Raw genomic sequence first — 14,908 nt, forward strand, 5'->3', positions numbered from 1 at the left:
ACACTGCCATCAGCTCCCAGCCAGATCAGCTCCTTGCAGGCCAGCCTCCAGTGCTAGCATAGGTGGAAGGGATTCATGGCAGCACAGGGCCCAGTAGGTTTGCACAGCCAAGGAACCACTCCATGGCAATCCTTGGATTTTTCAGCTTATTTTAAGAACAATCATCCTGGACTGGGCCAGTAACAACGGCGTGGTTGCTTGGCAATTATTAAATCAAGCGAGGTGGGCCATGCAAGTAGAGCAAGACCTGATCCTTCCTAAGAATAACATTGCCATTCTCAGTTAGCATTACATAGTAGAAAAATGTAGAATTTGGCACATCAAACCAGGTAATTACTAACATATAAACAATTCATTCTTTACTAAAATCCCAAATTACTTTTAAACCTCTTCAAGCTTGCCATATATTAGAAATAGCTTAGACTACACAGCAGCAGTGATTTTTGGCAGGGACTTGATTTATTCCTTACAGGAAACTCCTACCATTTCAATAAACATACCTTGAATCTGCTTCCTCTGACGAGTCACAAACTATGTTTAATGGCTGTCACTATCACTGACATCCATACAATTGTATGCAAATTGTCCTAATCACCTGAATCCCACTACCAAAACAACCCTCTTTCTGAGACAACTTCCACATTCATTTATCTTGCACTCAACTACCATAATACATATCACAAGCTAGAGAATCTATTTTAACTACATACACGCAACAGAAAAACATAAAGACAGTAAGCGATGAACCTGACAGCTTAATTAATCCCATCAGAGTAGTACTGCATCTACCTGAGGCAGCCTCCCTCGAAGCAGAACGTGATATTTTTCTTGAATATCCATTTCCCTAAAAATAAAGAGGATAAAATGTTAATTGCACACGTTTTAAAAACAGTGTTGATGTCCTGAGCTGAGCATTGGCTCCCGAATACATTCAGTCTCACACATTCCCAGAAATACAATAATGTACTTCATGACAAGCTTAAAATGCAGCAGCAATGGTCTCATCAAAAGGACTCTTCCTCCACACCCTATTTTTTTCCCCAACTTTTCTTCAGATTGGCCTGTTTCTAAATCACTGTATTGCAGTAATAATTAAGGCCGTTAGCCACCTATCTCTCTGGGTCAGTTGGCCTTCCTCAACAATCCATGAGGAACTTCAACTACAAAACTACAGTAAGCACAGACAATCAGATGCAGAATGAATGGTGCTAAGGAGAGAAAAGACAAGCTTAATCTTCTTCGTGTTCATTCATACCTTGTGGAGGCACACAATGATTTCCTAAGTAAACACCTACTCTTTAAAGGGCTTTCTTGCTTGCCCAAAACAAGAATATAACTCAATTTGTATTGAAATACCACATACTTGATATGATTACTCCCAATTCTATCCAACCACTGTGGCTTAAGTTCATAAATCTGAATTGATATTCACCACAGCTTCTAAAGAGCAGAAATCTGCCAGACGTTACAACACGAGAAGACACAACACCACTCCCAGAAGGACATCTGCTCTACGAAATAACGACCATATAAATCACACTGCATTTGCATGCTTGCAGCTACATCAGCCTTTTCATTCTCAAGCCAGAATTTCTCATTTACTGAGAAACAATTATGAACCAGCTTACTAATGGCACAACCCAACATTTACAGAGGAAGAAAAAGCTTTGTTGCACATGCAAAAGGCAGCACTCAGAATTTCAGCCTACGTTAGATCAAGAGCCACATGCACAGCAGTCTCCAGTTTCAATCCTAACCACCTTTCTAAACACACCTGATGTGATACACTTGTTCTTGAAAATGGCTTTAAGTGATGTGCCTTAGATTGCTTCGTTCTACGCGTCTTCTGCTTTCCTCCTCTGTGCAGAGTTCCCAGTGCTAACCTAAACTTGGAGTCAGGCGGAGTGCACGGCAACTTCAAGAGGAGCCCTGAGCTGTGGCACAGAGATGTGCTGTTTGCATTGCTGTTATTTCTGGCACCAGCCTTCCAAGAATCAGCTTCTGCTACAACCCATCCATCCGAGTCTGAGCTGGTCTCTTCTGTATCCATACAGTCAGTTTTCTGCTCCCAGCTGTTTTCACAAGACAGCAGTGTTCTTGTTACATCCAGATACTTCTCACTTCTTCCCTGCTCAGGCTTGACACCTTTATCTTTTTCAGCCAACACACTCCTGGGAGATGCTGCAGTAACAAAGAGTTTCCGAATCACAACCCTTGGCCATGCTGAACCCGGTGCCTTGCATACTGCGTTGTCCTCCAATAAGTTTACAGAGCCTTTTTTCTCAATTCCTTTCCAGAAGGCATCTAATATAGGACTTGTTTTTGGTGTTGGGTCTGGCATCTTTTTCCTTCTAACTTTCTTTGCAGGAGTCGTTTGCTTCTCAAAGCATCCAGCATGTAGAACAGACAGTTCAATTCCTGCATCTTTTATGTTTCCTGTGTCTGAGGAGCACAACACACTTCTGTCTCTATGGCCAAGGTCTGAAAGAGCAAAAGAGAAGATTTATCATTCACAACCACAATACTGGGGGGAGGGGGAAAGAGTCTTCATCATTGCTTGGTATTTCACCTCCCCCCCACACAGCTCGAAGTGAATTTACTCAATCACTTAGCATTTGTTAGTACTACACAATCTGTTTCCCGTATCAAATCACAACTGCATGATTTTTTCACATGGCTGTCGTTGTTATAACCACCCAGCCTAAGTGTGATAAAAGGACTTCGCTAATTACATTGCTACTTAAACGTGCTCAATTTAGCAGGAAGTTATTTATTCAGTTATGTTTTTAAGGAAGAAAAAAAGTATAAATGTGCTCATTTAGACATATTTGGCAAATTGAAGTCATTGTGCCACTGCTCCTGATTGGAAAGAGTCAGGACTTATGCAGACCTACATAATTAAAACTCTTTATTTTTTATTTTGTTAGTGGAAGACATTTATATTTACCTTGTTTTAAAACTGGTTTGAAGAACTCTGTAATAGACTGGTTTCTGAAGAGAAAAGATAAATATTATCGTCTGAAAGAACAATACCTACATGTCCACATAGCCAATAAAGCAAAAAGCTGACATTTATTTTTAGAGGGGTTTTGTGGGTTTTTTTGTTTTGCTGTTAATGCCAGCAGCTCTTATTTCAACCTGGAGTTCAGCTTTCAGACAGATCAGAACAAGCAAACCTTTACTCCTCACTAATGAAGCCCTCCTGTCAGCTTCCTCTCAAACACCACTTCTGTTATCAACCCTGTGAGTCTTAACCACCCCCCTAGCTTAAAGCCAAAGAGACCTCACCAGCACCCGATGCCATGGCATTAACAACCTCTCCATTGCTGCTGGCAGCTCTGGCTGAAAATGCTGTGCTTTAAGGTCAGAATCACACAGACCGCTGATTCCAAGAACAAATCAGCTGCTAATTCAACTCACTATCCCACCAAATGAGTTTTGCTGTTAGATTAATGAAGTGTGTTTGAGGAGAGGCCAGAGCCAGCAAGCAGGAAGGTGTAGAGAACAGGGTCCGTCCTGGCTGCAGCACAGCTGCACTCACCGTGCTGTGACAGCTCCTCAGAGGGAACAGTCCCATCAGCAGCACAGCTTCCAGCAGGAGCTGCAGGCATCTCCTGGATCCCAACAGGGACAGCCACCTGCAGCCATCTATTTTTACACGCACACAGTAAGATCAGCGAGCACTAGCTCGCAGTTCTTGAGTGCAGAGCAGTATTTCAGCATTCAGACCATACCTCACTCACACAATCTGGTCGCTGTTAGACATGGACACCCTCTCATGGGCAATTTCAGCTCAACAGAAGAATCAAAAGGCTGAAATTCCCATTTGCTTGTGGCTGTGGCTTTGCTTCCAAGCAGGGAGCACTCAGCACTTGCCTGGGGCCACTCCTGCAGCTCAGAGGCCATGCAGTGCTCACAGCTTCAGCACTGCCCAGCTTCCCAGAATGGTCCTGGCTCCTAACCAGGCTGCCATCCTTGGTATGTGCAATACAAACCACTTGGGCAGACCGAATCTCATCTCCAGTTACTGCACAGATTCCTTCTCTGCACTTGAAGATAAACCAAAGCCAAAGACCTTTGCTCTGCTCATCCTCTCCCAACCATATCCCTACCTCAGTGGAATCCTTTCGCTGCCCTTCAGTTGAATGCAAGTACTTTGTAACAAGCACCGTATTTGCACCATAATCGTGCAGAGCCTAGTAAATCCACAGCTGAGAGACCAGAGGTGCTATCAATAAAAAGTGGATTGTTTGTTGGTTGGTTTTTCGTTTGTTTTGCTTGGGATAGAAATTGGACTTGACTGCATTGTGATGTGATGTTTCTTGGGCACAGAAACGTACCAGAAACTTCAAACAAATAAATGAGTTGTGAGAAGAAAGCAAACAAGCTTACGGTACAGCAGAAGGAAAAAGATGAAAAACATCACGCTTTCCATTCTGATCTTCGTGCTTATGAAAATACACAACTTCCCAAGAGCACAGGGCTGTAACAAGCAGCTTTCCATTACTGCTTTAATAGAAGGACAAAAACCAGCCCTAAGAGGAGGAACAACTGATGAATCAACATTAATCACTATCTACTGCTTTTTTACCTAGCAACTTTATCTTGAAAAACCTTGAAAAGTACCATCTTAATGATAAAAAAAAACTATACAGTCATGCATAAAACCTCACAATGTTCTTTTAGAGGACTGTCACACAGCAAAATGTTATTTTTTTTTTTCTTAGATCAAAGTTGTTTTTAAATATTCATGAGCAGCCAAACTGAACCATGTGAGTACTTTCACTTTCACCGGCAGGCAACAACAGAAGAGGAACTGACCTTCTAGCTCCAACCTTTCTTCCAGCCTTCAGGGTTACCAAAACAGAGGATCCGTGTCAACAAACAAAATAAGGCTCTGCTAACAGCGTAAGACAATTGCCACTTGCCTCATACAGCTAGAAGCAAAACCTCCTTGATCTGGCAGCCTCTGAAAAGCCTTATCCAAGTCTTTAGGCAGAATTAAGACTTTCAGAACATGGGCAGATTCATCAGATCTGAAGACTAACTGTGCTATTAACAGAACTTCTATGAGAGTACATTTTACAATGGGGGGCACTACCAGCGGCAACCTAAGGCTTCTCTTTACAGTCCAACTGCTGAAGCCTGCAGACAGGCTTGACAGCAAGCAGTGAGACACGACGGGCATGCAGGCAGCTACAGGACTCACAGATTTTGGACGACGATCTGAAAACACCACCCAGCATCAACTCCTTTTGTCACTGCCAGGCTGCTTGCCCACCGCAAGGCAGCTGAGGTGGAAGGGAGTGCTGGGGCTCACCTGGGCCCAGCCTTTCTGTGCAACCAGAGCCAGCAGTCACACACACAGCAGAGAACCACAGAACCACATGTAGTCCCAAGCTGGAAGGGCCACAAAAGGATCACAGAACGTGTTGGAGGGGATCTTAACGGTCACCCAGCTCCACTCCGATACGGGCTGCATGTCCCACCAGTCCAGCGCCATCCAACCCAGCACCAGCACCTCCAGCAACAGGCACCCACAGCTCCGGGCAGCGGTGCAGGTGCCTCACAGCCCTCTGACGATGGATTTCCTGCTGACATCCAACCCACATCTCCCCATCAGCTCAGGGCCGCTCCCCCTTGCCCCGCCACCGTCACCCCGCACACGACGCCGCTTCCCTCCCGCCCGCCAGCTCCCCTCAAGCACTGCAGGGCCGCGCCGAGGTGCTCCGCAGCCGTTTCCTCCAAGCCCATCTCCCTCGCCCAGCCTCCATAGGGCTCCAGCTCTCCGCGCATCCCCGTGCCCTCCTCCGGACCCGCCCCAACAGCTCCACGCTCTCCCCGCGCTGAGCGCTCCCGGCCGGCACGCAGCGTTCCGGATAAGGGCCGTCGAGACCAACTCCCGGCTCCGCACAGAACCGGCCCCGCTGCCCCCCTCTCCCTCCGTGCGGGACCGCCGCCCCTCGCCCGTACCTGCAGTCCTGGGCCGACCCCCTGCCCGCTGTCGGCCTAAAATGGCGCCCGGAGCGGGTAGAGGCCGGGCTCGGTGATGGCGAGCCCACGCCGAGCGGACGGGTCATGGCGCGCGGCAGCCGAACGACCCTGCGAGGAGAGGTGGAGATGTGGAATCACCGCCCGACCCCGGCACCATAGCACGGCCGCGCCCGAGACCCTCACCCGGGAGCCGTAGGCGTGAGGCGGTGGCGGTGTTAGGCTAGCTCACCGATTGGCCGAGCGCCTGAAGGACTCGCGCCTCGCATTGGTTCTTCACCTTCGCGGGCGGGACAGGGAGACAAAGCGTAGATACGATTGGCTGCGGCGAGAGCGGGAGGTGGGACCAGCCTCCCGCGCCGAAAGGAGAAGGGGAGAGCGGTCACCGCTCCTCCCCGCTGCCCGGCGCTCTGATTGGTGCTTGCCTGGAGGGGGCGGGCCCAGTCTTTGGCGGGAACGCGGGGCGGTGCCCTGGGCTTGGCGCTCTGGGTGCGGATACAGCTTGTGTGCGCCCTTCAGAAGGCCTTGGTCGGTGGTACATGCGCAGCAGCACTCACTGGGCGCACAAGTACAGCTGTCAGAATATGAACAACTTTAAACTTCTCTTAATTAGAATAACTCTTACCCCTGCAGCTACTAATTGCACCCAGGAAAGGTGGAGCCTTACTTTCCCTTCATGTCATCTGTTTGCACCAAGCAAACCAAACACTGAGAAGCTGGAAAACAGAGCTGAATTCAGAATTGCTCCATGCTTATTTGGGTGTACTGCTCCTTTCACTGCTATCACATTTCTTCTCATCAGTCTTTTTGATTACATGTGAGCTAATCATGCTTTTAAGCTATGCCTGGCTCTTAGCTACCAGCGCTGCAGGCTGGCTGTCCCACAGCTGTGTTCACACCCATCTTTTACCACCCTGAGTGCTCAGTGCAGTTTGGTGCCTGCATCTGCCTGCTTCTCAGCCCTGCTTCTCCGTATCCCACCTGAGCAGCTGCAGAATGAGGCTTCTTTTCCTTCAAGCCTGCCTAGGATTATTTTGCTATACCTATACAGCAATAGCAGAGGGATGAGGAGCAAAGACCAGCTCCATTTCTTTGTATGTGGCACATACGAGGATGAAACAGGAGGTAAAAGAAAACAGGTAACAGATTTGAATGTGTATATGGCAAGGAATAGACAGGAGCAGGGAATGTTTAGATTTTCCTTCTCTTCTTTTAGTTATTACTTCCCCCTTCAACTCTGCTGCTGATATCAGGAATAAACATGAAATCCCAGCTGACTTTCAGAAGGAACATGATTACTCCAGTAGGATGATTCATTTAGGGACTTAGCAGGCTGGGAAAGCCAACAGTTTGCAGGTCTCTTACAGCTTGTCTGTGTGTCCATCTGGAGCTATGTTTTGTGTCTAAAACCAGGGCGGCAGCAACATTTGTGGAACAGCCTGTGGAGGGACTGCTCCCACCCACTGGAGCTCTGGGAGTCATCTCACACCCACAAAATGCAGAACATCCACCTGCCTGTTCCAGGCACTCATAGAGCAACGCAGAGATTCATAGCAGAAAAGCTAAGGTTGTTGTAAGAGAACCAAAACAATTAAGCAAGGGCTGGTAAGAGGCCTGCCCCAAAACTGGTTCAAAAGCTGGGCTTGGGCTGCTCACAGGATCAGCAGCATCTCATCCACTGCATCACACAAGCATTGCAGGTCAGGCAGCTCTGGCCTTGCCTTGGCATCCATGAGTGTGGGAGGATGAACATATGAAGCTTGTGAAAATAGGAGTGAAATAAGTTTTCTTTAAAGTAAACTTCACCCTTCCTGAGAGTTCAAGTTAAATTGTTGCGTTCATTTCCTGCAGGCACAGGGCAGCAAGCGTAGCTCACTTCCCGCCTCGCATGCTTTTCTGCACCCTCCCAGTTTAGCACTCAAGCAAGCTTTCCCGTACTGCTGGCCCATACCGCAGGGCTGAAATGAGTCATAGGCTTTTCTTGGATCTACAGCCAAATTGCTGCTAGAAATACACAAAATTGGGCAATATGCAGGGTTGGCTGGAACAATTCCCACCTAAGAAAAGTCAGGCATTTCTACAGCAGTCATTAATGTTCTTCATACTAAGGATTTTCAGGCATTACAAAGCATTGTCACTACACATTAGCTCCTCATGCGTTCAAGAAAGTCCATCCTTAACACATCTATCCGAAGTTAGCAATGGATATGCAACACCATGGGGCTGATGCTGTATGCTCAGCACTGGCAACTATGGCCTGTGTTAACAGCAAGTGTGATGCTCTTTTGCTGGGCTACTGAGTACAGCTATGTTAATGCAGTCGCACTGTATTAATGTGACCATGTTCAGGTTCCAAGAAGGGCAGTAGTGAAGTTTTAGTGTGTTTCTCAGTTTTGGCTGCAGCACCAGTGGGGGTCTCTTCATACTCTGTTGCATGTTTTCATCTCAGAGCAGCCTCTCTCTACCACAGCCTCCTGCTTCCAGCCAAACCTGACCTTCTCAATCTCAGAGTGAGTCTGGGCAGATACCCTCAGCCTCCCACAGCTGCAGATAAGCTACCAAAGAAAGACTGCTGCCTGTTCTGATCCGCACATCAAGCCTTGAGTTAAGGGCAACTGCTGCAGTGCAGATCCCACAGCTGAGGCTTACGTGGCAGTTTGACGTCCAAGGACCACTGCTGCAGCTGCATCCAGCACAGAACACCTCCCATCCCAGCCCATGCTGGGTTCTGCACTGCACCTCCATAGGCAAGAGGAAAGCTTACACATTTCAGTAGAGTTCCCCAGCCTGCTGCTTTGCTACAGGACTGCACTGGTGTGCACTCTGCACACAAACAGTTGCTGGAGGGGGCTGGGATCTGCAGCAACAACGTTTTCCCTAGCAGGGATTGCACCAAACCCTTGCATTGCAAGTGAGAAAAAAACACAAAAACCCAACACACCAACAGGAGATTTAACTACCATACCATATCCTGCATTTCCAACAGAAAGCAGATGCTGTACCAGAGGGCGCTTTAATTTCCTCCTGATAGCTGTAAGAGGAACTCATATTTAGGAACAAAAAAAAAAAGCCACCACCTCAGGTACGCAGTGGATGGTTTTCCGAAGTTACGCTGCTCTCTCCATCGGGTCATCGAGCCCATAGCAGAACGGCCGCTCTCTGAGCTCCTCCGACAGCAACAGCAGGAGCGTGCAGCCCCCTAGTGCCCGCTGCCGGCGTGTTCCCGTGACCCGATGAACCACCGCTCCGTGCCCACTGCCTCAGGGGCCCTCCCAGCTCTGCGTCCTGGAGGCTCGGTGAAGCACCATATGGCATCCCCAGGGCTCCGTGCCATGCGAGTGGGCAGCTGCAGCAGATAACTGTTTGTCACCTCCATCCTGCCAGCCTGCAGCACAGGGCTGCCCTGTAGGGTGGTTGGGACAAGTTGGGTACCCCACAGGATGCTGAGTAGGATTCAGTCCCTCCACGCCCGGCTCCTGCTTCTTCGGTTTGCCTGGAAAGGTCTGAAAACCCCCAACGATTGGTGCGTTTTCCTACCATGCACAGATGATTCACTGCACTTTCCTCTGTAACCAGTGGGTGGATCCCCGCTGGATTTCCGGGAGCAGTGTTGACCCAGTTCCCGGTCTGGGGAGTTGCAGCCCAGCACCACCAAGCGCCTGCATCCCACTACCCCGTGCAATGCTTACAGCGCTAAGAGCACGCCAGCTCTTACCTCTCAGCGTCCCCCACGTATAAGGAAAGATTGCCATTTGCAAAGAGCAGTGCTGGCCAATCCCCAAGCCTTTATATCGTGTTGATTGCAGTGCTAGCTATAAGGATTTGCCTTAGCGATGCTGACATTTCCCTTGGCATTTCTTGTCAGATGTTTGTGAGCATGGAGTGCTGTGGGAACTGGCACACTGCATGCCCCTAACCCAGCTGTGGGACCAGGGCTCAGCGCCCAAAATCCCAATGTGAGGCTGCTGATGAAGGGTCCTCCTGACTCCAGCCCAACTCAGGGGCTGTTGCCACTAGATTCGGGTGCAGGAGCTGAGAGCTGGCACTTGGGGCTCTGGCACTGGCTGGGTCGCAGATCTGAACCTGTTGTAGGACCCATCCTGCTTGGCCACACGGAACTCCTGACCCTGCTGAGGATTCTTTCAAGCAGAAACACGGCTTTGTCCATCAGGGAAAATACCAGCCCTTCCCAGCAGGGCTGGAGGGAAAACGGGAACCTGGAGCGGAAAAACAATCCCTGAGAAACTCCCTTCCCGCTGATTGTGCTTCCAGTGCAGCAAGCGTGAGGAGGCTGCTCGTTTCCTCTATCCTGTGTGTCCCCCCAGTCATTTCCATTTCTTTGCATTCCTGTGGGCTCACGAAATGTCCCCCAGTTTCTGTCTGTGTGGCCAAAAGTTCTCTAAGGATGTGAAAATGTGACATGGGAAAGAAGTGTCTCCTCAGGTGGAGGGAAGCTTAGCCCAGAGGGCTGCAGTATGAGCAGAGCCATTGCTGTGCAGGCTCTTTGAATTGGAGATGCTGGCTGCATTAAGGATCGGTGTGGTAAATCCCTTGGCTCCATCTCATGCACTCAGGTGCAAAGCAGCCACTGGAGCCCCACCGCCAGCAGCTTAGTAATCTCAGCCCTGCAGCCTTCCGGGTGCTTCCTGCCCTGAAACACACAGCCCCCAGAGGCACAAACGTTTGACAATTGTTAGCAGAGCACACAGGCACTCACAGCCCAGGCAGATAGCAGTGCTGGTGCTGCTTTCCACCCGTGTACCCTTTTCCCATATTGATGTGTTTGCCCGTTGCTGTAGGAGCACAGGGAGTGTTGGCTCAGTGCTGCAGCCCCTGCCATCATCACGCTCTCGCTTCCAACCCAGAGGGGAGCCCTGGGGGACCTGATGCCATGTCTGAGCAGAACAATGGCGCCCAGTGGTGCGAGGGGGCAGGACAGCAGCAGGACAGCAGTCAGTGTCACCTTGAGGAAAAGAAGTCCCAGCAGCCCTCCCTTACCCCGCCAAAGCCAGCAGTGGCTGCAAGGGCCGCACACATCTGTGGAGCTGGAGGTGTCCCAAGTGGGTTAAAAGGCGCACGCATGCCCCAATGCAGCCAGCAGTCAGGCTGAGACCAGACACCGCTCACCACACATGTGAGTGATTTGGGTGTCACCTCCAGGCTGGGAGCAGTGGGAGAGGAGGTGGCTGACCCAAGGCCGGGTGATGCTAAGTCCCATCTGAGTCCTAGAGGGAATACCTCGTCCCCAAAGGCACAGCTGAGTGTTTCCTGAGCAGTGCCAGGGGGGGCAAAGTTCAGTCAGGGCAGGAGAAGCCCCTCAGCCCCATAGCACTGGTGGTTCCTGGCTGTGCCCAAGGCAGCAGCCCATGTTCCCACATCTGCCCTTTTCCAGGGTGTCAGAGCCTCTTGGAGGCCGCATCTCCCCACAACTGGCTCCCTGGAACGGGGATGCCGGTCGCTCCCTCCCACGGCTTCCCCTTTTCTCAGAAAGCCTGGAAACCAAAGGTGAAAGAAGTGGGTGGGAACCCCGCACGCTGCCATCCAGGAAGAGAAGTGAGTAAGACGGCTGCAGTATTTAACGGTGCCTCCGCGGCACGGCTCACAGTCCTGCTGCCAGAGAGACAGAGCCGGGAGCTGCCGGTGAGTGCCGGGGTCGAGTGCTGCGGGGGGGGGCTATGCCAGAGCCAGGGTGAGGGCTGCTCCCATGCTGCTGCTCTTCCAGGAGCTGAAGCCCAGCTGTGGGTGAGGGCAAGCAGCAAGATGCATCTTGCTGCTGTCAGGCTGATTGCTCTAACACAGGCTGCAGGGAAGGAGATGGCAGATCCACAAGTTTGAGCTTCTCCAGCTTGGCTTCAGTTCTAGCTGCAGCTTTTGGGGCAATCTGTGGAACTGGAGCCATCCCACTGACATTTAACCATGGAGGGGGGTGTTTGTGCATAACCATTTCTGCAGACTTCCTGAGAAGACAAAGCAGGACCATCTGGATGAATGTCCTGTGCCAAGGGTGTGCAACACCCATGAGATGCTGCTGCCTGGTCCCAGGAACATCCTCTCTAATCAGTAGCTCCCATACTAACTAGCTGGCACTGCCAACGCCAGGGCACAGCTTCCTTATTAGCCTGGAGATGGGACACCGAAAGGCAGAGCTCAGAGAGGAGCCTGGCACAGGCAGCACATGGGATGCACCAGTATCTCAGCTCCCCAAAACGCCATGTAGGAACCAGTTTCTGCCAGATGAGCCCCTGCTTCCTGAAGGTGCCTGCAGTGCCGTGCCTGTGGTAGAGCCTCAGGGATGCTGCACTGTGGGGATGCAGCTTGCAGGAATAGCCACAGGCAAAATGAAGCATCTGGAGCTGTTTGTGCTTCAGTTCCCACATGCTTCCCACCATGCCCAGGGCAAACTGCCCTAGTACTGTGGGAGATGCCTAGGCCCCACAGTCAGGATGCCAAAACCAGATTGGCTGGGGCTTGCCCTGCTCCATCCAGGCATGCCAGGGCACAGGATAGGTAAGAGTACACCACTAGGCATACTGTGTGGCCCCACGGCCATCACTTCCACAGGCTGCACAGAGAGGGATGGGACATCTCCTGGGACATGACAGGGAGGACATGTCAAGGCTGACCTCCCTCCTGCTTTTCTGCCTGAAACCCTTCCCTTTCCTTTGGAAATCAGCACACAGTGGAAGCCTAGGGAAAGCTTTTCCCTCTCCTTTGCCTTTCAGTCTCACAAAGCAGTGGCTGCTCACAGTGGCTGAGAGCCAGAGACAGCCTGAAAGAGCATTGCCAGGGCACTGAGCCACCTCTCCCAACCGACACAGTGGCAGCAGAAGGCACCCAGCCAGGATGGGGGATCCACACTGCCCCAGTTGAACTTGGGTTCCCTGCAGGCAGACTTAAATAGATGCCCAGGCAGGCTGCTTAGCCACCGCAGAGCTTGTTCCTCATGCCAAAACCTGCTGGGTGCTTCCTCACTGAAATCTCTGCTGGTGCTTCAAGGCCATGTGTCATTTCCCATCCTGAAGCCGAGCTGTCAGAGCTGGGGGCTCGACTCCCGCATGCACCCTCCCAGCTGTGCTCCTTCCCAGCGACCGTGAGCTGCTGCCGTCAGCACTGCGTTGAGCCACAGCTGAGCCAAAAAATGTCTCCTGTGCATTCGGCTGCCAGCTCCTGGTTGGGCTGAAAACAAATGTCATTTAGTGAGGACAGGCTCTGCCCCGTCTGCTGGCAGCAGCTTGGTGCTGCTCACCAGGGTCCCCGTGTCTTCCCCTTCACTGCCCACCTGTGGCATCAGCAGCAGCACAAGCTGCAAGCAGGTACATAGACAAAATTCCTAAGGCACCTGTTCCCAACATCCACATCTAGAAGAAGCAGTAATTCTCCCAGCATACTGCAGAGCTCAGGGCTGACCTGATGCTCTGTAGCAGCTCCAAATGACAGGGTGACATGTGGAAGCACTAGGAAAAAAAAAAAAAAGCCAACTTCAGCAACATTTCCAAATAAAGCTGCAGCTCCCTGTGCTGCACCTGGGGCAGAACAGTGCCAGAGCCCCCTTCCCACAGCAGCTCCCCAGTGCAAAATCTGTGTCAGCTCATTGCCTGCACTGCGTCATCGGCACTGTGAGCTCTTTGCTATTTTTTCCTCCTTGCAGATGGAGACCCAGTCGCACGGGGCAGTGGGAAGTCGGCGAGGACTGGCTGCTTGGCTTTGAGAACTGAATTCCATAGGCGTTAAAGCATCCGAAAATGCCCTATGGATTCAGTTCTGCAGTTGGGCAGCTAATAAGCCTCCAGCCTTCAGGAAGAGAGAAGAGCTGAGTGCTGTGTCTGCAGAAACACACACAGAGATCCCAGCAGGGATGGAGGTGAGTTATGACCACAGCGGAAAGCCCCGCACTCAGAGCTGCTTGAGGCAGCGGTCATTTGTTGCGGGCTTCCCCAAAGGGCTAAAAAGCCCTGCTATAAAATGGTTCTTCCATCTGGAAGTGGAATGGAACTTAAGGAAATAAACGTTGCTGCCTCCTGATGGTTGTAAGCCTGTGCTAAAAATATTCATTGTCAACACAGCAGCCTGGGTGTGCCTAGAAATCAGATTCCGGGCAGCGTAACCCAATAAAACATGGAGAAGACAAACAGACCAGGCTAAAGCCATGGGCCATGCCTGCTCCCTGGGCTGTCCCCAGCAGGACAGGTCATGGCAGGCTGTGGGAGCAGAGACAGGCAGTGCTCCTGCCAAGTGTTCACACAGATCAGCAGCATTATTCCATAGAAAGCTTTTCTGGACACAACTGGCTCTTTCCACCCGCCCATAGTATGACTCTGGGAGGCTTTGGCCAAGTTTGGGGAACAATTTCCATTACACCATGTTACAAAACTGTCAGCAGAAACATCCTAAATGTCTCTCCCAGATAACTGATGCAGGTCCTGGCAATTCATGCAGCATCTGACCACCATCAGGAGGCAACCCCCTGCTCCCCTTCTGTCCCTTAGATGTGCCGCCTGCACCTGCTGCAGAAACTCACCTAACACAGCCCAGCTTCACCTGCACCAGCTCTGTGATGCCGGAGAAAACCTGCAGCACCATATCTGACTGCTGCATCGCCACATAAGGATCTGAAGTGCAAGCTTTGGGATTACTGCTTAAACTGCTGCCCTTCAGAAGGGATAACCACCAGCCATCGGCAGAGCCAACCTCTGCCCACTCAGCAGGCCCCACTGCTCACAGCACAGCTAGGGAGCAGCAGCAGCTTCAAGTTTCTGTAGCAGCTTTTCTGGTTCAGAGCTTTCACTGCTTCATGTGGCAGCAGAGCTCACCCATTTCAGAGAAACAAATGGAACAGTCACATTAAATAAAAAGAAAAAATCCACTTGCATTTCTCTATAGTAATTCAAAGCCAGCAAGGGTCTCCATATGCACTCTC

The 14,908-nt window shown here is 50.8% G+C and overlaps 1 protein-coding gene and 2 long non-coding RNA genes across 4 annotated transcripts in view; 1 reads left to right on the top strand and 2 right to left on the bottom strand.

The window, feature by feature from the left end:
• The window catches only part of SLF2 (SMC5-SMC6 complex localization factor 2), a 28,067-nt gene extending 21,848 nt beyond the window's left edge, over positions 1–6,219 (bottom strand). For both annotated transcript variants that reach the window (XM_042863757.1, XM_042863756.1), the window contains exons 1-4: positions 5,974–6,219; positions 2,948–2,991; positions 1,775–2,481; positions 790–844 (exon numbers count right to left, since the gene is read on the bottom strand). In XM_042863757.1, the coding sequence (XP_042719691.1) occupies positions 790–844; positions 1,775–2,481; positions 2,948–2,991; positions 5,974–6,080 (913 nt within the window). In that variant the 5' untranslated portion in view covers positions 6,081–6,219. The remainder of the gene's footprint in view (positions 1–789; positions 845–1,774; positions 2,482–2,947; positions 2,992–5,973) is intronic.
• Positions 6,220–8,985: 2,766 nt separating this feature from the next.
• LOC122175906 lies at positions 8,986–9,550 on the bottom strand. Its single transcript, XR_006177560.1, has 2 exons — positions 9,424–9,550; positions 8,986–9,337 (listed from the first exon to the last, which is right to left on the bottom strand). It is a non-coding gene; the product is annotated as an uncharacterized LOC122175906 (long non-coding RNA).
• A 2,020-nt stretch (positions 9,551–11,570) lies between these two features.
• LOC122175877 lies at positions 11,571–14,819 on the top strand. The gene is made up of 3 exons (XR_006177542.1): positions 11,571–11,631; positions 13,640–13,852; positions 14,478–14,819. It is a non-coding gene; the product is annotated as an uncharacterized LOC122175877 (long non-coding RNA).
• The last annotated feature ends 89 nt before the right edge of the window (positions 14,820–14,908 follow it).

Source organism: Lagopus leucura, unplaced genomic scaffold, assembly GCF_019238085.1.
Source record: "Lagopus leucura isolate 7727_CA_CO unplaced genomic scaffold, USGS_WTPT01 Super-Scaffold_741, whole genome shotgun sequence".
In the NCBI taxonomy this organism is placed as follows: Eukaryota; Metazoa; Chordata; class Aves; order Galliformes; family Phasianidae; genus Lagopus; species Lagopus leucura.